Consider the following 23318-nt stretch of genomic DNA (forward strand, 5'->3'; position numbering starts at 1 on the left):
AAGTTTTAGAAATGAGAGTGAGGGGGAAAAAAAGACACTTAGAGAAACTTGGTGATAAAGGAAAGTCAGCAGAGAACTCCCAAAGGGGAATTGTCCAACTAACCAAATTGATATTATTCAATAGGAAGAGAGAAGGCAAACAGAGCGAATGCAGTAAATTTTCAAGTAGAATTTGATGGCTCACAGAAAAGACAGATTAACAACATTGAGGCCCAATGAAATTCATCAATTAGTAGCAGAATGGATAGAAAAGTGAAAGTAGTGGTTAATGGCTATTTTTCAAACTAAAGATTGAATCTGAATCAGAATCTGTTTTAGTATCACTGCCATGCAGTATATCCTGAAATTTGTTGTTTTGTGGTAGCAGTACATTGCAATGCATAACAACAACTATAAATTACAGTAAGAAACATACACACACACACACACACACACACACACACACACACACACATATATATATATATATATAATTAGTAGAGTAAAAAAAAGCAAAAAATAGTGAGGCAGTTTACATTGGCTTGTTGTCAATCAGAAATCCAATGGCAGAGGGGAAGAAGCTATTCCTGAAACATTGAGTGTATGTCTTCAGGCTCCAGTACCTCCTCCTTGATTGCAACAATAAGAAGAGGGCATGTCCTGAGTGATGGAGGTCCTTAATAATGGATGCTGTCTTTTTGAGGTATTGCTTTTCAATGCTGGGGAGGCTTGTGCCTATGATGTAGCTGGCTGAGTTAATTCTGATCCTGCGCAGTGGCCTCTCATTTGTGTTCACGTAAGAGCACTATGGTGACCACTGGATATTTCAATGTTTATTGATGTCAAGACATGGAAGTGCAGAGTTAAATTTCCAAACTAACACACCATAAAACTTGAAAGGATAGTAAATTCCAATGAAGATAATAGTGGACAGGAGAAGGCTGCCTTTAGATTAGAAAGTGAGTAGATGAACTTTAATGGTAAAGTGAAAAAGTGCACTTTCACATGAAAACATATTAAATGGTTCAGTTTTAAGGGATGCACAAGAATGGAAGGGCCTGTGTGTTTATAGCAACTTAATAAAAGCTTTGAAAATGTCCAGTCACTTTGCATTAGAAGCTAGTATGCCAATGGACTTCCTAATTTTTGCACTTCCTGCATATATACTTTGTGATGTGAAAGCTTTATGAAAGCTACCCATAGATGATGTTTCTTAGATTCCAACAAGTTTATGGATTATATATAAAAAGTATTTCAAATAGTTATTTTTCTTCTGAGCCCCCTGTTATCAGCCCATCACCGTCCTGCACATTTGACCATAAGTCATTTCTTCTGGATTGTGACAGATAGCACTCGATAAATGCACTCCTCAGAGACAGACAGACACAGACACACACACACTGCCTTGTCATTCTGCTGTCACTGCACTGCACTGAGTTTATGCACGTCAATGTCTTTCATGGAATATTCTCAAAATGGGTCCAAAACCAAGCTGATGCACTCGGGTTTGCTTTATTTTATGATGCCTTTCCTGCCATACACGGCCGAATATTTCATTTGTTTAGTAATGGAGATGATATTATGTCTATGGTGTTTGTATACTGTATTTAATGTTGATACTTCTGTTTATCTCAGAATATTATCATTAATATGATTAACTACATTGTGGGGTGCATTCATGTGTAGTCTTTACCCCTTTTCATCTATTACTTCCCCCTGGGTCTCCTCCTCCTTCCCTTTCTCCCATGGTCCATTCTCCTGTCCTATCAGATTCCCTCCTCTCCAGCCTTTGATCTTTCCCACCCACCTGACTTTACCTATCACCTTCCAGCTAGCTTCCTTCCCCTCCCTCCACCTTTTTATTCCAGTATCTTCCTCCTTCCTTCTCAGTTCTGAAGGATCTCAGTCAGAAACGTCGACTATCATTTCTGTAGATGCTGCCTGATCTGCTGAATTCCTCCAGCATTTTGTACGTGTAGTCTTAAGTTAACTTTGTTGGTAATTCAAGACAGTATGTCCTGGTATTAAAAAGGAGCTGATTGCCCTCAGTGGGGAAGAGAGATGCGGTTGCCAGGATTTCACACTTGGCAAGTACGGAGCTATTATTGTTTTTTCATAGCTATCTTTTTGTAAATATTGGCTGTTTACGTTTCAGCATTTTGCTTTTGTAAGTTGGATTTTTGATGCAACTAATAAATACCCTTGCACTAAAGTGCAAAGTGACTCCAGCCACTTTTCCTTTGGTCATCTAACATGAATAGAATTTCTTATTTCTAGACCTGTTGATTCTTTCACATCAACTTTTGCATCTAAGTGCAGAGAAGTGGATAATTATTTGGATGGGTATAATTTCTGGATTAAGTTCCCAAAAATAAGACATAAGATCAGAAGACATAGGAGCAGATTTGACCATTTGGTCCATTAAGTCTGTTCCACCATTCTATCATGGCTGATTTATTATCCCTCTCAAACCCCTTCTCCAGGACATAAGAGATGTCCTCCTCCTTCAAAAAACAGGGTTTCCCTTCCTTCACCATTGACGCTGTCCTCATTTCTCATCTTCTGGATTGTGAAATGAGAACACTCGATAAATGCACTCCTTGCACACGTGCATTCACGCACTCACACACAAACATTGCCTCGTCATTCTGCTGTTGTTGCACTGCACTGAGTTTCCTTACCCTACCTTCTCTCTGCCTTAACAGTGATAAGAGTTCTTCTTGTCCTCACCCACCACCCCAATGAGCCTCCACATCCAACATACCATCCTCTATAACTTCAGTCATCTCCAAAGGGACGCTACCACCAAACACATTTTTAACCCGGCCTCCCGGCCCCACTTTCCACAGGGATCGCTTCCCCGTGATTCCCTTGTCCATTCGTCCCTCCCCACTGATCTCCCTCTAGGCACTTATCCCTGCAAGCGGTCAAAGTGCTACACCTGCCCATTCACATCCTCCCTCACCTCCATTCAGGGCCCCAAACAGAACCTCCAGGTGAAGCAACACTTCTGCTGCAAATCTGCTGGGGTGCTCCCAATGCAGCTTCCTCTTCATTGGTGAGCACCATTACAAACCAGGGGACCACTTTGTTGAGCACCTCCACTCCATCCGCCAAAAGCAGAACTTCCTGGTTGCCAAACATATTAATTCTGATCCCTATTCCCCTTCTGACATATCGGTCCATGGTTTCCTCTTATGCCTAGATGAGGTCATCCTCAGGATGTAGGAGCAACACCTCATATTCTGTCCGGGTAGTCTCCAATCTGATGGTATGAATATAGATTTCTTTTTCCAGTTAAAAAAAATTCCCTCCCCCTCCCCTCTTTCCCACTCTGGCCTCTTCCGCTTCTGGCGGCAGAAGATTCCACTCTCTTGTTGATCTTGGGTAGAGGGAGTACTGGTAGCAAATCCTGTTGAATGAAGGGGTTTCCAGTATGCAAGGTCCAGTTTGCTGTCAAGTTGAACTGAACCTGTGACGAATTTGGATGTTTGATGGAGTGATGTGAACTTGTTTGAAAATGGAGATTAACCGTAGTTTAGTACGTCGGTTTTCAAGTGGTTCCCACTGAAGGTTAGAGAGCATGTTGGTGACACTGGATTTCCTGCTGTAGACGTTTAGCACAAAGTGAGCAGCACGGCGTTGGATTTTTTCGATGGACTTCTTGTTGTTAGCTTGGTGGGGATCCCATATGACCGTGCAATACTCAAGCTTTGGACGGATGAGTGTCTTGTATGCCATGACCTTGAAGAATTTACTACATGAGTGATGATTTCTTCGCAGGATACCCAGCATTTTGTTTGTTTTGGCTGTAATCTGATTGATGTGGCATGCCCAGTTAAGATCCTTGCTAATTCCAACACCAAGATATGCGTGGTGGGTGACTGGTTCAAGAATCTTTCTTTTCATGTTATATGTCGTGTTGATTGGTTTAATTTGTGACTGACATGCATAGCATAACATTTAGATGAGTTGAAGGACGTTTGCCATTGAGACTCCCATTGACATAATGAATATCGTTTTGCAGCAGCTGAGCATCTTGATCATTTTTTATCTCATGGTAGATTATGCAGTCATCAGCAGAGAGTCTGACCTTGGACTTGACAATATTTGACAATCCAGCATGTTGTGCGTGTTGCCTCTTCTCATCTGCCCATCATCTTCCCTTTTTCCTATGGACCACTCTCCTATCAGATTCCTTCTTCTCTAGCCCTTATCTTTCCCACCCACCTGAATTCACCTATCACCTTCTAGCTATCTTCCTTCCCTTCCCCTCATCCTTTTTATTCTGGTATCTTCCTCCTTCCCTTCCAGTCTTGATGAACAATCTCGGCTGAAACTTCGACTGCTTATTCATTTCTGTAGATGCTCCCTGACTTGCGGAGTTCCTTCAGCATGTTGTGGGTGTTGCTTTGCATTTCCAGCATCTGCAGACTTTCTCATGTTTATGATTTGCAACCCCATTCTCTTGTCTTCTCCCAGTAACCTTTAACATCCTTACTAATTAAGAACCTATCATTGGCTTTAAACATACCCAATGACTTGGCCTCCACACACATCTGTAGCAATGAATTCCACAGATTCAACATCCTCTGGCCAAACAAATTTCTCCTCCTCATCTCTTCTATAAAGGGGCGTCCTTCTATTCTGAGACTGTGCCCTCTTGACTTTAGCTTCTCTCATTCAAACTGCAGGGCAAACTCCATCATATTACAATCACTGCCAGCTAAGGATTCCTTTACTTTATAAGCTTCATAATCAAATCTGATTCATTAGACCAGGGGTTAGCAACCTTTTTGCCTCTGCAGGCCAGATCGCATATTAATGAGCAGACGGTGGGCCAGATAAACGCCATAAAAAACTTAAAATATGGGAATTATCCATTTAAATACATTTGGTTATGTTTTGCCTCAAATTAATGAATAACTAATGCATGCTAGAAAATCATTTGTGCTTAACCAAGGATGCCAATTAGTAATCAAAGAACTCAGTTTAGTTGCAATTTATTTCAATCAAGGCATCTTTTGAATTTATTAAAAGGACACAAAGAATCTTTAAACATAAAACATATGAACAAGATGCATTGAATGGTGGTAAATTGTACAATAAAAAAGGAAATTTTAATGCAAACAGTCGATAAATCAATGTGAAACTTGATGCTGTTTGTTTCTTGAAAGCTTCTCAATACTGGGTGTCAGACTTGTTGATGCCAAGAGCAAGACATTATCCAGATGGGCATCAGTGAATCTTGTTCTCAAATGGTTCCTGGTGTGCTTCATTTTTGAAAATTATTGCTCACACAGATAAGTGCTGCCAAACAATGATGCCATCTTTTATGCATGATCCACTAAGTTAGGATACTTCCCACTTGGATGATTATATTTTCTATAGAAGTCAAGCACTGAAACATCTTCAAAATGAAATTTTGATCTCAATATATCGTCACACTGCATCTCAATCAATTCCATTTGAAAAATTTCTGATGCAGTGTCCACTTCCACATCAAATGGAGTAGCACGGGTACTTCCCCCATTTTGACTGCTTTTCCTGTCATTCATTCATGAATGTCACCCATTCATTTAATGGGTTTAAATGAAAAGCCCATTTAAACCATCGTTAACCCCACACAGGAGTGTCCTTAGGAAAGATTAAAAGAAAATAAAGGAACTCGGCAAACACAAACTCCGCCTGTTTACCAAAAACATCGCCTCTTGCTCTTACATGTATAAGAGGTCCCGCCTGCCCTGTGATTTTTTTAACGGCCGCGGTATCTTGACCGTGCGAAGGTAGCGTAATCACTTGTCTTTTAATTGAAGGCCCGTATGAAAGGCATCACGAGAGTTTATCTGTCTTTATTTTCCAATCAATGAAATTGATCTTCTCGTGCAGAAGCGAGAATAAGCACATAAGACGAGAAGACCCTATGGAGCTTTAAACACTTAAGTTATTTTTAAATATCAAAAATTTCCCACCTTCGGGTATAAAATAAACATAAAATAATCTTCTAACTTAACTTGTTTTTGGTTGGGGCGACCGAGGGGTAAAACAAAACCCCCTTATCGAATGGGTGAGAAATCACTCAAAATTAGAACGACAGTTCTAATTAATAGAAAATCTAACGAACAATGACCCAGGAAATTATATCCTGATCAATGAACCAAGTTACCCTAGGGATAACAGCGCAATCCTTTCTTAGAGCCCCCATCGCCGAAAGGGTTTACGACCTCGATGTTGGATCAGGACATCCTAATGGTGCAGCCGCTATTAAGGGTTCGTTTGTTCAACGATTAATAGTCCTATGTGATCTGAGTTCAGACCGGAGCAATCCAGGTCAGTTTCTATCTATGACGGCATTCTTCCCAGTACGAAAGGACCGGAAAAATGAAGCCTATGCCCTAGGTACGCTTCAATCCAACCTGCTGAAACCAACTCAAGCAGGTAAAGGCTGCCATCCTTAAGCCAAAAATAATGGTTTGTTAAGGTGGCAGAGCCTGGCAAATGCAAAAGACCTAAGCTCTTTGATTCAGAGGTTCAACTCCTCTCCTTAACTAATGCTAGATCTTATTCTCCTCTACATTATTAACCCATTAGCCTTCATCATCCCCATCCTCCTAGCTACAGCCTTCCTTACCCTAGTTGAACGAAAAATTCTAGGCTATATACAATTCCGTAAAGGACCCAACGTAGTAGGCCCATATGGTCTTTTACAACCTATTGCCGACGGACTTAAATTATTTACTAAAGAACCAGTACGACCATCCTTTTCCTCCCAATTTCTCTTCCTAATTACCCCTACTATTGCCCTAACCCTAGCACTATTATTATGGATGCCCTTACCCCTTCCACATTCAATCTTCAACTTAAACCTAGGCCTACTTTTTATTCTAGCCATTTCAAGCTTAACGGTTTATACCATCCTAGGCTCAGGATGGGCCTCAAACTCCAAATACGCCCTCATGGGGGCCCTCCGTGCAGTTGCACAAACCATCTCCTACGAAGTGACACTTGCCCTAATCCTCCTAGCCTTAATTATCTTTACAGGAGGTTTTACACTCCACACATTTAACTTAAGTCAAGAAACCATCTGATTAATTATCCCCGCATGACCCCTAGCCATAATATGATATATCTCAACACTCGCAGAAACTAACCGAGCTCCATTTGACCTCACAGAAGGCGAGTCCGAACTAGTATCAGGATTTAACATTGAATATGCAGGAGGTTCATTTGCCCTCTTCTTCTTGGCTGAATATTCCAATATCCTATTAATAAACACCCTCTCTGTTATCTTATTCCTAGGAACATCTTACAACCCTCACCTTCCACAACTCACTACCCTCAACCTCATGCTTAAAGCAACTATACTAACCTTATTATTCCTATGAATCCGAGCCTCTTACCCACGATTTCGATATGACCAACTCATACATCTCGTCTGAAAAAATTTCCTACCAATAACACTAGCCATAATCCTATGACATATCACCCTACCCATCGCCACAGCCAGCCTCCCACCAATGAGCTCCTAAAAGGGAAAAGTGCCTGAATTAAAGGGCCACTTTGATAGAGTGGACAATGAATGTTAAAGCCATTCCTCTTCCTTGCGTTAGAAAAACAGGACTCGAACCTGTACCCAAGAGATCAAAACTCTTAGTACTTCCAATTATACTATTTCCTAAGTAAAGTCAGCTAATCTTAAGCTCTTGGGCCCATACCCCAAACATGTTGGTTAAAATCCTTCCTCTACTAATGAACCCATTAGTTTTCTCCATCACAATCCTCAGCTTAGGGTTGGGTACCATAATAACATTTATTGCCTCACACTGATTATTAATTTGAGTAGGATTAGAAATTAATACAATAGCCATTATCCCACTTATAATCCATCAACACCACCCACGAGCAACAGAAGCCACCACAAAGTACTTTCTCACACAAGCCACTGCCTCTGCTCTCCTCTTATTTGCTGGAACCATAAATGCTTGACTCACAGGTCAATGAAATATTACAGAAATTATTAACCCAGCCTCTGCCACACTCCTCTCCATTGCTTTAGCACTAAAAATCGGACTAGCCCCCCTACACTTCCGATTACCAGAAGTCCTCCAAGGACTCAACTTATTAACAGGACTTATCCTCTCCACATGACAAAAACTCGCACCATTTGCAATTATACTACAACTTTACCCTCTCCTCAACCCAACTTTACTTATAACCATGGGAATCTTATCAATCATTATTGGTGGTTGAGGAGGTCTTAACCAAACACAATTACGAAAAATCCTAGCATATTCATCAATTGCCCACATCGGCTGAATAGTTATTATTCTACATTACTCACCAAACCTCACCTTACTCAACCTAATTATCTATATTATCATAACCTCATCCTTATTTCTTCTCTTTAACATAAATAATACCACAAAAATCCATTCAATTGCTATTTCATCAACCAAATCACCTCTACTAACCATCATAACAATACTAACCCTCCTCTCTCTAGGAGGGCTCCCTCCCCTTACAGGATTCATGCCTAAATGACTTATTCTCCAAGAAATAACTAAACAGAATCTCTTTATCCCAGCCACAATTATAGCCCTAGCAGCACTTCTCAGCCTCTTCTTTTATTTACGCCTATGCTACTCAATCACTCTCACTCTATCCCCTAACCCCACCACCTCATCAACATCATGACGAACAAAAACCTTTCAACCAAACCTACCCCTAACCTCAACAACATCCCTCTCCCTTCTCCTCCTTCCACTCACCCCCATAATCCTCTCACTAACCACATAAGAAATTTAGGTTTAAACAAACCAAAAGCCTTCAAAGCTTCAAACAAGAGTGAAAACCTCTTAATTTCTGTAAGACTTGCAAGATTTTATCTCACATCTCCTGAATGCAACTCAGATACTTTTATTAAGCTAAAGCCTTACTAGATAAATAGGCCTCGATCCTATAAAATCTTAGTTAACAGCTAAGCGTTCAATCCAGCGAACTTTTATCTAGGCTTCTCCCGCCGTTAAACGGCAGTGAGGCGGGAGAAGCCCCGGGAGAAGCCTATTCTCCTTCTTGGGATTTGCAATCCCATGTATTTTTATACTACAGAGCTGATGTTTGATAAGAAGAGGACTTGAACCTCTCTTTACGGAGCTACAATCCGCCGCTTAAACCTCAGCCATCTTACCTGTGGCAATAGTTAATCGTTGATTCTTCTCTACTAATCACAAAGATATTGGCACCCTTTATTTAATCTTTGGTGCATGGGCGGGGATAGTGGGTACTGGTCTCAGTCTGTTAATCCGGACAGAGTTAAGCCAACCAGGCGCATTATTGGGTGATGACCAAATCTATAATGTAATTGTTACCGCCCACGCCTTCGTAATAATTTTCTTCATGGTGATGCCAATTATAATCGGAGGATTCGGTAATTGACTAGTTCCCTTAATAATTGGTGCTCCAGACATGGCCTTTCCACGGCTAAATAATATGAGTTTTTGACTCCTTCCCCCATCTTTCCTTCTACTCCTAGCCTCAGCGGGGGTAGAGGCCGGGGCAGGTACAGGATGAACCGTTTATCCCCCATTAGCCGGTAATCTTGCACATGCCGGGGCTTCCGTAGATCTTGCTATCTTTTCTCTCCATTTAGCCGGTATTTCCTCTATCCTGGCATCCATTAACTTTATCACAACAATTATTAACATAAAACCCCCTGCAATCTCCCAATATCAAACACCTCTTTTTGTTTGATCTATTCTCATTACAACTGTCCTCCTTTTACTATCACTCCCAGTTCTAGCAGCGGGCATTACTATGCTTCTCACAGATCGAAATCTTAACACAACTTTCTTCGACCCAGCAGGTGGAGGGGACCCTATTCTCTATCAACATCTCTTCTGATTCTTTGGACACCCAGAAGAATCATCCAAAACTAGCTTTCATTCGCTTAACTTCATCTTTCCTTGCTTGCCTGGTAAACTTGTTAAAATTTCCACTATGGCGGGTCTCGTAATGTCGCCTGATATTTGCCACCTTCTTCACAGCAACATTTTCTAGGCATACGAGACAAATTGGTTTCCCAGTTTGCTTGATGAAGCAATCTAGTGTCCAAGTGTCTTGGAAATTTCAGCACTCAGTGTCTACCTTGTTTTGCATTCATTGCCATTGGAATTTTTTTCTTCAATTTTATTTCGAAACTTGAGTCATTCAACAAGTATCGTAACACATGTAAATATCTGAATATTTAGCGTGGATTTCTTGTTAAAACATAGTGACGCTGTTTCTGTTTACAAATTTGAATGATCCCATCTGAAAACCTGCGCGTGCACGGGGAGTATCTAATACATATTAATAAGGTAGTCTGCCTTCCCATCATTCATATATACCATTGTTTGGTTTGAAACAAAATGGAAGCTGGGGCCAGCGTAACAAGACACACACATGTCCATCAGTGTGGTCGCGTGAAACCTTAGACAATACCCAATCCACAATTATCATTTTACTGGTGGGCTCAACCACAAGCTTCTTTTAAAAATCCATCTCATAGGCAATCTACAAATTTTACCTGTAGGACCCAGCACCAACCTGATTTCTCCAATACCTGCATATTAAGATGCCCTATGACTATTGTAATATTGCCCTTTTTACATGCTTTTCTACCTACTGTCGTAATTTGTACCCTACATCTTTGCTACTATTCAAAGACCCTTATATAACACCCATCAGGGTCTTTTTATCATTGCACTTTCTTAAATCTACCCACAAGGATTCTATGTTCTATCATTTTTTTTTACTAACAGAAGCACGAACGGGCCTACCTGCCCGTGCTTTACAAAATGTACTCCTAGATGTTAAGCTCCCAACTATGATCTTCTTTCAGTCACAACTCAGTGATGCCCATAACGTCATACCCTACCAATCTCTAACTGTGCTACAAGATCTTCTACCTTATACCATATACTGCATGCATTTAAATATAACACATTCCATCCTGTATTCACCCTTTACAATTTTGCCATTTTACCAGAAGTTAAGTTCTCAAATTTTTATCCCCTTCTACACTACAAACTACATCTCCTTGTATACTAACTGCCCCATCACTCAGGTTACCACTCCCCTGCCAAATTAGTTGAAACCCTCCACAACAGCTCTAACAAAACTGCCCTCAGGATATTGGACCTCAAGTTCAGGTGTAACCCACCCTTTTTAAACAAGTCATACCTTCCTGAGAACAGATACGAACGATCCATAAATCTGAAACTCTGCTACCCCCCCTCCCCCAGCACAATTCCTCAGTCACACACTCATCCGCCAAATCATCCTATTCTTACACTCACTGGTGCATGGCAAAGGGAACAAACCAGAGATTACAACACTTGAGGTCTTGCTTTTCAGTTTTCTACCTAACTCTCAATATTCTCTTTTCAGGACTTCATCCCTTTTCCTACCTATGTCATTGGTTCCAACATGTACCACGACTTCTGGCTGTTCACCCTCTAGAACGCTGTGGACTCGACTGGAGACGTCCCTGACTCTGGCACCTGGGAGGCAACAACCATCCGGGTGTCTCTTTTATATTCACAAAGTCTCGTGTCTACATAGAAACATGGAAAACCTACAGCACAATACAGGTCCTTTGGCCCACAAAGCTGTGTCGAACATGTCCTTATCTGAGAAATTACCTAAGGTTACCCATAGCCGTCTATTTTTCTGAGCTCCATGTACCTGTCCAGGAGTCTCTTAAAAGACCCTATTGTATCTGCCTCCACCAACGTTGCTAACAGCCCATTCCATGCACTCACCACTCTCTGCGTAAAAATCTTACCCCTGATATCTCTTCTGTACCTACTTCCAAGCACCTTAAAACTGTGCCTTCTCATGCTAGCCATTTCAGCCCTGGGAAAAAGCCTCCGACTATCCACACAATCAATGCCTCTCATTATCTTATACACCTCTATCAGGTCACCTGTCATCCTCTGTCGCTTCAAGGGAAAAAGGCTGAATTCACTCAACCTATTCTCAAAAGGCATGCTCCCCAATCCAGGCAACATCCTTGTAAATCTCCTCTGCACCCTTTCTATGGTTTCCACATCCTTCTTGTAGTGAGGCAACCAGAAATGAGAACAGTACTCCAAGTGGGGTCTGACCAAGGTCCTATACAGCTGCAACATTACCTCTCGGCTCCTAAACTTGATCCCACGATTAATGAAGGCCAATGCACCATATGCTTTCTTAACCACAGAGTCAACCTGCGCAGCAGCTTTGAGTGTCCTATGGACTCGGATCCTAAACACAGCCAAGAGTCTTACCATTAATACTATATTCTGTCATCATATCTGAGCTATCAAAATGAACCACCTTACACTTTTCTGGATTGAACTCCATCTGCCACTTCTCAACCCATTTTTGCATCCTATCAATGTCCCGCTGTAACCTCTGACAGCCCTCCACACGATCCACAACACTCCCAACCTTTGTGTCATCAGCAAATTTACTAACCCATCCCTCCACTTCTTCATCCAGGTCATTTATAAAACCCACAAAGAGTAGGGGCATACCCTGAGGCATACCACTGGTGACCGACCTCCATGCAGAATATGACTCATCTACAACCACTCTTTGCATTCTGTGGGCAAGCCAGTTCTGGATCCACAAAGCAATTTCCCCTTGGATCCCATGCCTCCTTACTTTCTCAATAAGCCTTGCATAGGGTAAATTTATACACATCTGCTGCTCTACCATCAACATTTAGTCACAACCTCAAAAAATTCAATCAGGCTCGTAAGGCACAACCTGCCTTTCACAAAGCCATGCTGATTATTCCTGATCATATTATGCCTCTCCAAATGTTCATAAATCCTACCTCTCAGAATCTTCTCCATCAACTTACTGAAGCAAGACTCACTGGTTTATAATTTCCTGGGCTATCTCTACTCCCTTTCTTGAATAATGGAACAGTATCCACAACCCTCCAATCCTCCACAACTTCTCCCATCGATATTGATGATACAAAGATCTCACCAGAGGCTCAGTAATCTCCTCCTTCACCTACCACAGTAGCCTAGGGTACTTCTTGTCCGGTCCCGGTGACTTATACAACTTGATGCTTTCCAAAAGCTCCCGCACATCCTCTTTCTTAATATCTTCATGCTCAAGCTTTTCAGTCTGCTGTAAGTCATCCCTACAATCGCCAAGATCCTTTTCCATAGTGAATACTGAAGCAAAGTATTCATTAAGTACCTCTGCTATCTTCTCCGGTTCCATACACACTTTTCCACTGTCACAGTTGATTGGTCCTATTCTCTCATGTACAAATCTTAACACACTTGTAGGATGCCTTGTGGTTTTCCTTATCCTGACTGCCAAGGCCTTCTCATGGCCCCTTCTGGCTTTCCTAATTTATTTCTTGAGCTCCTTCCTGCTAGCCTTATAATCTTCTAGCTCTGTATCATTACCTAGCTTTTTGTACCTTTCGTAAGTTCTTTTTTTCTAGACTAGATTTACAACAGCCTTTGTACACCACCGTTCCTGTACCCTACCATTCTTTCCCTGTCTCATTGGAACGTACCTATGCAGAACTCCACACAAATATCCCCTGAACATTTGGCACATTTCTTCCGTACATTTTCCTGAGAACATCTACTTCCAATTTATGTTTCCAAGTTCCTGCCTGATAGCCTCATATTTTCCCTTATTCTAATTAAACACTTTCCTAACTTGTCTGTTCCTATCCGTCTCCTACTTAACTATGGAATTCCTCTTCTTCCCCCACTTTTGAGTTAGAGCCAGCCTCAGTGCCAGAGACCTGATTGCTGCAGCTTTCTCCTGATAGGTCAATAGTATGCAGAAGTATATATTTCAGAAGCATGTGTCTTCTAAGTAATTAATCCCATTCTTCTGGTCTTCACATGACCTTGTTAACATTCTTATTATAAAGGATTTATCCAATCCTTCTTAAAGTGAAGGATACAAGGTTTTTAACACCCTTTGACAATAATTTGTTATTTGAGGCTTTATTGCTGGACTCAAAAGATATTGAAGGCCAGTGAGTTTGGTTCTTCAAACTGAGACCAGATGCATGTCTGTTCAATGAAACTGTAAATAGTGCAGGAGACAGTGGCTGCACCCACCATGATCCAGGCCATAAAATTTTTTTTTTAATTACCTAGCTTTGCAATAAAACATCATGTTTAAAAAGGCATAAGTTTCTTAACACCTTAACACAACCGTTTTACAGTTCATTATTAAATATCTTACACACACACACGCACGCAAAAGTTTAGGCACCCCAAGAGATTTGAACTCTCAGATAACTTTTACCAAGGTCTCAGACCTTAATTAGCTTGTTAGGGCTATGGCTTGTTCACAATCATCGTTAGGAAAGGCCAGGTGATGCAATTTTCAAAGTGTTATAAATACGCTGACTCCTCAAACCTTGTCCCAACAATCAGCAGCCATGAGGTCCTCTAAGCAGCTGCCTAGCACTCTGAAAATTAAAATAAATGATGCCCATAAAGCAGGAAAAGGCTATAAGATAGCAAAGAGTTTTCAGGTAGCTGTTTCCTCAGTTAGTAATGTAATTAAGAAATGGCAGTTAACAGGAACAGTGGAGGTCAAGTTGAGGTCTGGAAGACCAAGAAAACTTTCCATGAGAACTGATCATAGGATTGCTAGAAAGGCAAATGAAAGCCCCCATTTGACTGCAAAAGACCTTCAGGAAGATTTAGCAGACTCTGGACTGGTGGTGCAGTGTTCTACTGTGCAGTGACACCTGCACAAATATGACCTTCATGGAAGAGTCATCAGAAGAAAACCTTTCCTGCGTCCTCACCACAAAATTCAGCGTCAGAAGTTTGCAAAGGAACACCTAACCAGCTTGATGCATTTTGGAAACAAGTCCTATGGACTGATGAAGTTAAAATAGAACTGTTTGACTGCAATGAGCAAAAGTATGTTTGGAGAAAAAAGGGTGCAGGATTTCATGAAAAGAACACCTGTCCAACTGTTAAGCACAGGGGTGGATCAATCATGCTTTGGGCTTGTGTTGCAGCCAGTGGCATGGGTAGAGGGAAGAATGAATTCAATTAAATACCAGCAAATTTTAGAAGCAAACATCACACCGTCACTTAAAAAGCTGAAGGTGAAAAGAGGATGGCTTCTACAACAGGATAATTGATCCTAAGCACACCTCAAAATCCACAAATGACTACCTCAAGAGGCACAAGCTGAAGGTTCTGGAATGGCCCTCACAGTTCCCTGACCATCATTGAAAATCTGTGGAAAGACCTCAAAAAAGCAGTGCATGCAAGACGGCTCAAGAATCTCACAGAACTAGAAGTTATTTGCAAGGAAGAATGGGCGAAAATCCCCCAAACAAGAATTGAAAGACTCTTAGCTGGATACAGAAAGTGTTTACAAGCTGTGATACTTTCCAAAGGGGGTGTTACTAAGTACTGACCATGCAGTGTGCCCAAACCTTTGGTTTGGGCCCTTTTTTTTGTTAGTTTGAAACTGTAAAAGATAGAAATAAAAAAGTAATCTTGCTTAAAATATTATAGAAATGTGTCTTCTTTAACTTTATGCCTTTTGGAAATCAAGTCATCTTTCACTCACTTAGCTATTCACAGTAACAGAAATTTTGACCAGGAGTGCCCAAACTTTTGCATGCCAGTGTGTGTGTGTGTGTGTGTGTGTGTGTGTGTGTGTGTGTGTGTGTGTGTGTGTGTGTGTGTGTGTGTGTGTGTGTGTGTGTGTGTGTGTGTGTGTGTGTGTGTATACACACACACATATATATATAGACAGATAGATACATACACACACACACACACACATATATACAAACACGCTCACCTACGTATAAAAATAATATTCACAGATCAAGAGATGATGTACTTACTTGGTTCTGTGTATATCTCCTGAAAATCTCCTGCTGTCATAGAAAAGTTAGCATGAGGAGGAAGACTGTGAGAATCAACATCAGGAAAACGTACTGGTCGAATCTGATCAGCTGATCGCTTATTGTTACTAAACTGATGGATCCAAGGATAGATAGTCATTGTATTAACTCCAGAACATCTAAAAGAAAATTGATAAATTATATGAGCATACTCATAAAAAATGAAATTTTGGTACCCTAAAACAAACATGACAACAGGGAATACACAGCAAGAACCTATGAAGGATGTCATTAAAGACTTTTGAGGCTGCTCCACTAATTCATGTAGATTATGGCTAATGCAGTACATTAAGGTCATATGGAAACACCAATGCCCTTGAATGGAAAATCCTCCAAAAAGTAGAGGATACGGCCCAGTATATCACGGGTAAAGCCCACTGACACATCTACATGAAACACTGTCGCAGGAAAACAGCATCTGTCATCAGGAACTCTCTGAAGATACGTAAGTCTTAGGACTCACACCATCAGGCTCTTGAATCAAAGGGGATAACCACTCAACTTCACTTGCTACATTACTGAAATGGACCAATGGACTCACTTTCAGGGACTCATCATCTGATGAGCCTGATCCACACACCCCTTCAATTCCTTTTGAAGCCAAAAATCTGTGTTCATGATTCTAAATAACCACAATGCTCCAGCACAAAAATTCTCAAGATTTTCACAGAAAATTCTCAAGATTTTCAATACATGGAGGAAAGAAATTCATCAGTCCTCATCACTCACCTCTAAATCTGAGATATCACTCTCTCAGCATCTACTCTCCTATCTCCATCTTTTTATCTTTTGTGAATATAACTCAAACTCTGAGTTGGACAATCAACGTCAGGGCTGCATAAATGGAGCTAACTTTTAGAAACATAGAAAATAGGTGCAGGAGTAGGCCATTCGGCCCTTCAAGCCTGCACCATCATTCAGTATGATCATGGCTGATCATCCAACTCAGAACCTTGTACCTGCTTTCTCTCCATACCCCCGATCCCTTTAGCCACAAGGGCCATATCTAACTCCCTCTTAAATATAGCCAATGAACTGGCCTCAACTGTTTCCTGTGGCAGAGAATTCCACAGATTCACCACTATCTGTGTGAAGAAGTTTTTCCTCATCTCAGTCCTAAAAGGCTTCCCCTTTATCCTTAAACTGTGACACCTCGTTCTGGACTCCCCCAACATCGGAAACAATCTTCCTGCATCTAGCCTGTCCAATCCTGTTAGAATTTTATACGTTTCAATAAGATCCCCCCTCAATCTTCTAAATTCCAGCAAGTATAAGCCTAGTCAATCCAGTGTTCCTTCATATGAAAGTCCTGCCATCCCAGGAATCAATTTGGTGAACCTTCTTTGTACTCCCTCTATGGCAAGAATGTCTTTCCTCAGATTATGGGACCAAAACTGCACACAATACTCCAGCTGTGGTCTCACCAAGGCCTTGTACAACTGCAGTAGAAACTCCCTGCTCCTGTACTCGAATCCTCTTGCTATGAATGCCAACATACCATTTGCCTTTTTCACCGCCTGCTGTACCTCCACGCCCACTTTCAATGACTGGTGTACAATGACACCCAGGTCTCGTTGCACCACCCCTTTTCCTAATCGGCCACCATTCAGATAATAATCTGTTTTCCTGTTCTTGCAACCAAAGTGGATAACCTCACATTTATCCACATTAAACTGCATCTGCCATGAATTTGCCCACTCACCTAACCTATACAAGTCACACTGCATCCTCTTAGCATCCTCCTCACAGCTAACACTGCCGCCCAGCTTCATGTCATCCGCAAACTTGGAGATGCTGCATTTAATTCCCTCGTCTAAATCATTAATATATATTGTAAACAACTGAGGTCCCAGCACTGAGCCTTGCGGTACCCCACTAGTCACCGCCTGCCAATCTGGAAAGGTCCTGTTTATTCCCACTCTTTGCTTCCTGTTTGCCAACCAATTCTCTATCCACATCAATACTATACCCACAATACCATGTGCTTTAAGTTTGCACACTAATCTCCTGTGTGGGACCTTGTCAAAAGCCTTTTGAAAATCCAAATATACCACATCCACTGGTTCTCTCCATCCACTCTACTAGTTACATCCTCAAAAAATTCTATAAGATTCGTCAGACATGATTTTCCTTTCACAAATCCATGCTGACTTTGTCCGATGATTTCACCTCTTTCCAAATGTGCTGTTATCTCATCTTTGATAACTCACTCTAACATTTTCCCCACCACCGATGTCAGGCTAACCGGTCTATAATTCCCCGGTTTCTCTCTCCCTCCTTTTTTAAAAAGTGGCGTTACATTAGCCACCCTCCAATCCTCAGGAACTAATCCAGAATCTAAGGAGTTTTGAAAAATTATCACTAATGCATCCACTATTTCTTGGGCCACTTCCTTAAGCACTCTGGGATGCAGACCATCTGGCCCTGGGGATTTATCTGCCTTTAATCTTTTCAATTTACCTAACACCGCTTCCCTACTAACATGTATTTCTCTCAGTTCAGTTCCTCCATCTCACTAGACCCTCGGTCTCCTACTATTTCCGGAAGATTATTTATATCCTCCTTAGTGAAGACAAAACCAAAGTAGTTCTTCAATTGGTCTGCCATGTCCTTGTTCCCCATGATCAATTCACCTGTTTCTGACTGTAAGGCATTTATAGCAAGAGGATTCGAGTACAGGAGCAGAGAGGTTCTACTGCAGTTGTACCAATCTTTTTCTTTTCACATATCTATAAAAGCTTTTACAGTCAGTTTTTATGTTCCCTGCCAGCTTTCTCTCATAATCTTTTTTCCTTTTCCTAATTAAGCCCTTTGTCCTCCTCTGCTGGACTCTGAATTTCTCCCAGTCCTCAGGTGTGCCGCTTTTTCTGGGTAATTTGTATGTTTCTTCCTTGGAATTGATACTATCCCTAATTTTCCTTGTCAGCCACGAGTGCACTTCTCTGGTTTATTCTTTTGCCAAACTGGGATGAACACTTGTAGTTCATCCACGTGATTTTTAAATGCTTGCCATTGCATATCCACCTTCAACCCTTTAAGTATCATTTGCCAGTCTATCTTAGCTAATTCACATCTCATACCTTCAAAGTTTAATAAGGACAATGTTTGATATTTTAAAGGGAAAGCTTTGCGGCAGTTTCTCTGAGTTGAGGTGTGCCCAATCAGCAAGAGGCAGAGTGTAAAAAGAACTATCATTCAGTCACGTCCACATTCAAGATTTAAAAAGCAGTTTTACGGCAGTTTTCTTTGAGTTGGACAATCAGTGTTAAGGGTGCCTAAAAAGTTAGCTTTCAATCAGGACGGTGATTGAGATTTTAAATGCAGAGCTTCATGGCAGTTTCTCTGAGTTGACGAGCAATCAATCAACAAGAAGGATTCAGTAGAAAGGGCCATGTGCAAGTGGAATGGCCATTCTTTAGAGTGCCAGTGTTTAAAGTTGCTATGGCTCATCTGGTTTATGCGAGATTAGGCTTGGGTGAGTTAAATTACTCTCTTTGTGTTCTTATTTGTTCATTCCTCATCTGTCAGGGCATAGTAGTTCAGTGAGAATGGCTCCAGCAGTGTTTTGTACTATGTGTGGGATGTAAGAAGTCTGGGAGACCTCTAGACTCTCAGATGAACACATCTGTCAAGTGAGAGAGCTGAAGCTCAATAAACTTTGACTTATATGGGAGAGTAAGGAGGTGATACACAGGAGCTACAGGGAAGTAGTCACCCCTAGATTGCAGGAGACAGGTAACTGGGTGACTGTCAGAAGGAGGAAGGGGCCAGTCACCTTAATATTAAGTATGCAACTTTAGATGCTATTGAGGGGTATGGCCTACCAGGGGTTGCCAGTGACCGGGTCTCTGGCACTGAGTCTGGTCCTGCGGCTTAGAAGAGCACAGAGGTGAAGTGGACTGCAGTGATGAAAGCAGATTCCATAGTCAGAGAAACAGACAGATGAGGTTCTGTGGGTGTGATAGAGACACCCAGATGACAATAAGACCATTAGTATAGGAGCAGAATAATGCCATTAGGCCCATTGAGTGGGCTCAACCATTTCATCATGGCTGATCCAATTTCCTCTCTGCCCTAATCTCCTGCCTTCTCCCCATATCCCTTCATGCCCTGACCGATCAAGAATCTATGGTACGTTGCCTCCCGGATGCCAGGATCAGGGATGTCTCGGATCGGGTTCATGGCATTCTCAAGGGAGAGCATGAGCAGCTAGAAGGCTTGGTACCTATTGGCAACAATAACATAGGTAGACAAGGTGAGAGGTCATGAAGAGAGATTTTAGAAAGCTAGATTGAAGGCTAAACAACAGGACCTGCAGGGTAATAATCTCTGGATTGCTGCCCGTGCCACGTGATTGTGAGAGTAAGAATTTGGCAGGTGAATGCATGGCTGAGGAAGTGGTGCAGCAGGCAGTGGTTCAGATTTATGGATCATTGAGATCTCTTCTGGGGAAGGTATGACATGTACAAAAGGGACAGGTTACACCTGAACCCAAGGGGGTCCAATATCCTTGCAGGCAGGTTGGCTAGTCGTTCACGAAGATTTCAACTAATTTGGCAGGGGTATGGGAACTGAAGTGATAATGCTGAAGATAAGGCAGTTGGTTTACAAACAGAGGCAATGTGTAGTGAGAAGAGGCTGTATTAGGGCAAAACTGCAGTCAACAGGATGGGTTGTAATATAAAAGGGGAATAAAATCAAAAAAGGTGAATACAGGAGTGAAGGTGATATATTTGAATGCACCGAGTATATGGAATAAGGCAGATGAACTTGTAGAGCAGTTACAGATTGGCACGTATGATGCTGTAGGCATCACTGAATCATGGCTGAAAGAAAATTATAGCTGGGAGCTATAAGAATACACATTGTATCAAAAGGAGAGACAGGAAGGCGGGGGGGTGGCATTGCTCTGTTGGTAAAAAATGAACTTAAAGTCATTTGAAAGAGGTTACATAGGTTTGAGCTAAGATACTGCAAGGGTAAAAAGACCCTGATGGCAGTTGTATACAGACCACTAAATAGTAGTAAGGATGTCATCTACAAACGGGAGATGGAAAATGCATGCTGAAAGGGAAATGCTACAATAGTTTTGAGGGATTTCAATATGCAGGTAGATTAGGAAAATCAAGTTGCTGCTGTATTCCAAGAGGGGTATTTTCTATAAAGCCTGGGTGATGGCTTTTTAGAGCAGGTCATGGTTGAGCCCACTAGGGGATCAGCTATTCTGGATGGGGGGGGTTGTGCAATGAATCACAATTGATTAGAGACCTCAAGGTGAAAGAATCCTTACGGGAAAATAATCATAATATGATCGAATTCACACTGAAATTTCAGGCAAAGTTAAATTCATATGTACCAGAATTGATTGGAAAAGAAAACTGACAGGAATGATGTCTGAGCAGTAATGGTTAGAAATGTGGAAGCAATCTGGAAGGCACAGGATATATACATCCCAATGAGGAAGAAGAATTCTAAAAGAAAGATGACACAACCAGGGCTAACAATAGAAGTCAAAGTCATCATAAAAGCCAAAGAGAGGGCATATAATAGAGCAAAGTGTATGGTCATGCACTTTGGTAGAAGAAATGAAAGGGTTGACTGTTTTCTAATGGAGAGAAAATACAAAAAACTAAGGCTCAAAGGAATATGGGAGTCCTTGTGCAGGATTCCTTAAAGGTAAATTTACAGATTGAGTCTGCAGTGAGGAAGGTAATTATGATGTTAGCATTCATTTCAAGAGGACTAGAATATAAAAGCAAGGATGTAATGTTAAGACTTTATAAAGCACTAGTAAGGCTTCACTTGCCCCTTATCTTAGAATGGATGTGCTGAAACTGGAGAGGGTTCAAAGGAGGTTCATGGAAATGATTTCAGAATTGAATGACTTGTCATATGAAGAAAATTTGATGGCTCTGGGCCTGTATTCACTAAAATTCAGAAGAATGAGGGATGACCTCATTGAAACCTATCGAATGGTGTAAAACCTTGATAGAGTGGATGTGGAGAGGATGTTTCCTCTGGTGGGAGAGTCTAACCAGAAGACAGAGCCTCTGAATACAGGGATGTCCTTTTATAACACAGATGAGGAGGAATTTCTTTAGCCAGAGAGTGGTGAATCTGTGGAATTCGTTGCACTGGCAGCTGTGGAGTCGAAGTCTTTATAGATTCTTGATTACTTAGGGCATGAAGGGATATGGGGTAAGGCATATGGGGCTGAGAGGGAAAATGGATCAGCCATGATGAAATGGCGGAGCAAACCCAAAGGGCCAAATGACCTAATTTTGCTCCTGTATCTTATGGTCTTATTCTCTCTTTCTTCCCAAGGGACTGATCCAGTAAAACCACAAGTACTACCTCAAAGTGCATCTTTCCTTAGTTTTGGAAACCAAAAATGCACAGAATTCCCCCCAAGTGTGCTCTCATCAAAATTCTGCAGAATTGTATCAAAATACACTTAATTTTGATGCCAACTGTCTTATTACTTGTGTTTTTGTTTCATTAATCAGCAAAACAAGATCCATATCAATATTTATTAGTTTCTTACATAAAAAAACTTTTTCTTCCCACTTCAGCTTTTCCCCATTTTATATTTCATCTCTATATTCTTGTCCACTTGCCTAAATTGCCTATGTCTCTTTACAGAATTTTGTCATTTCACAAATTACTCTCCCATACAGCTTTGTATGAATAGCAAATTTAAGGAATAAACAGAGTAACTTTGTCTGGCAGGTCTTTGAATGACGAGAATATGCATAGAGAGAAGATATACAAAATGAGTACCCTTTCATTGAAAGAGTGACCAGAGAGGAGTAATGAATAATTGTAGATACTCAGTGAGAATACTGAACACTTAGATTTTTGGCTATGAGAAGAATTGAGATAAGGCAGAAAAGTGACTGCTTCTTTTGCATAATCTTATTGAATTGGTGTAGCAGCCTTAAGTGTGCATTCCAGCAATTTCAGTTTTCTGTTTCTAAAACAAATCCTATATAATTATTTTAAATTGGAATAATACTTTAATATCATGTACTATAAATAAAGAGGATTCAAGTTCTTCAGTTATACTCTACCTGTTGAGTACAAAATGTGAACAGAAGAGCATATATAGACTCCATTCATTACCCTGGCAACTATAACCCAGTCGTGCAATCTCCCAGGCCAGTCTTCCAAGTCCTGCTCCCGGTACAAGAATATTCAAATCAGCAGGATTGCTTCATTGAAAAAAGCAAAATGAAACAATTAATTTGATGCGCAAGGACTAAGCTGGGAAATGAAATATTCTATTAGTAGCATTTCAAATGGTTTGCATGGATTGTCCTTCAACTTGTTAATCTCACTGAATCTTAAACAGCAACAATTAATCTTATCTTATTTTCAAATCTAT

The 23318-nt window shown here is 41.1% G+C and overlaps 1 protein-coding gene and 1 pseudogene across 1 annotated transcript in view; one reads left to right on the forward strand and one right to left on the reverse strand.

Annotated features, from left to right (window-relative positions):
* Window positions 1-23318, reverse strand: part of carnmt1 (carnosine N-methyltransferase 1) — a 53735-nt gene that overhangs the window by 20268 nt on the left and 10149 nt on the right. The window contains exons 4-5 of the mRNA XM_073069989.1: window positions 23005-23145; window positions 15875-16053 (exon numbers count right to left, since the gene is read on the reverse strand). Of these exons, the coding sequence (XP_072926090.1) occupies window positions 15875-16053; window positions 23005-23145 (320 nt within the window). The remainder of the gene's footprint in view (window positions 1-15874; window positions 16054-23004; window positions 23146-23318) is intronic.
* LOC140740638 (NADH-ubiquinone oxidoreductase chain 2-like) lies at window positions 7702-9165 on the forward strand (annotated as a pseudogene).

This window comes from Hemitrygon akajei, chromosome 2 (genome assembly GCF_048418815.1).
Source record: "Hemitrygon akajei chromosome 2, sHemAka1.3, whole genome shotgun sequence".
Classification (NCBI taxonomy): domain Eukaryota; kingdom Metazoa; phylum Chordata; class Chondrichthyes; order Myliobatiformes; family Dasyatidae; genus Hemitrygon; species Hemitrygon akajei.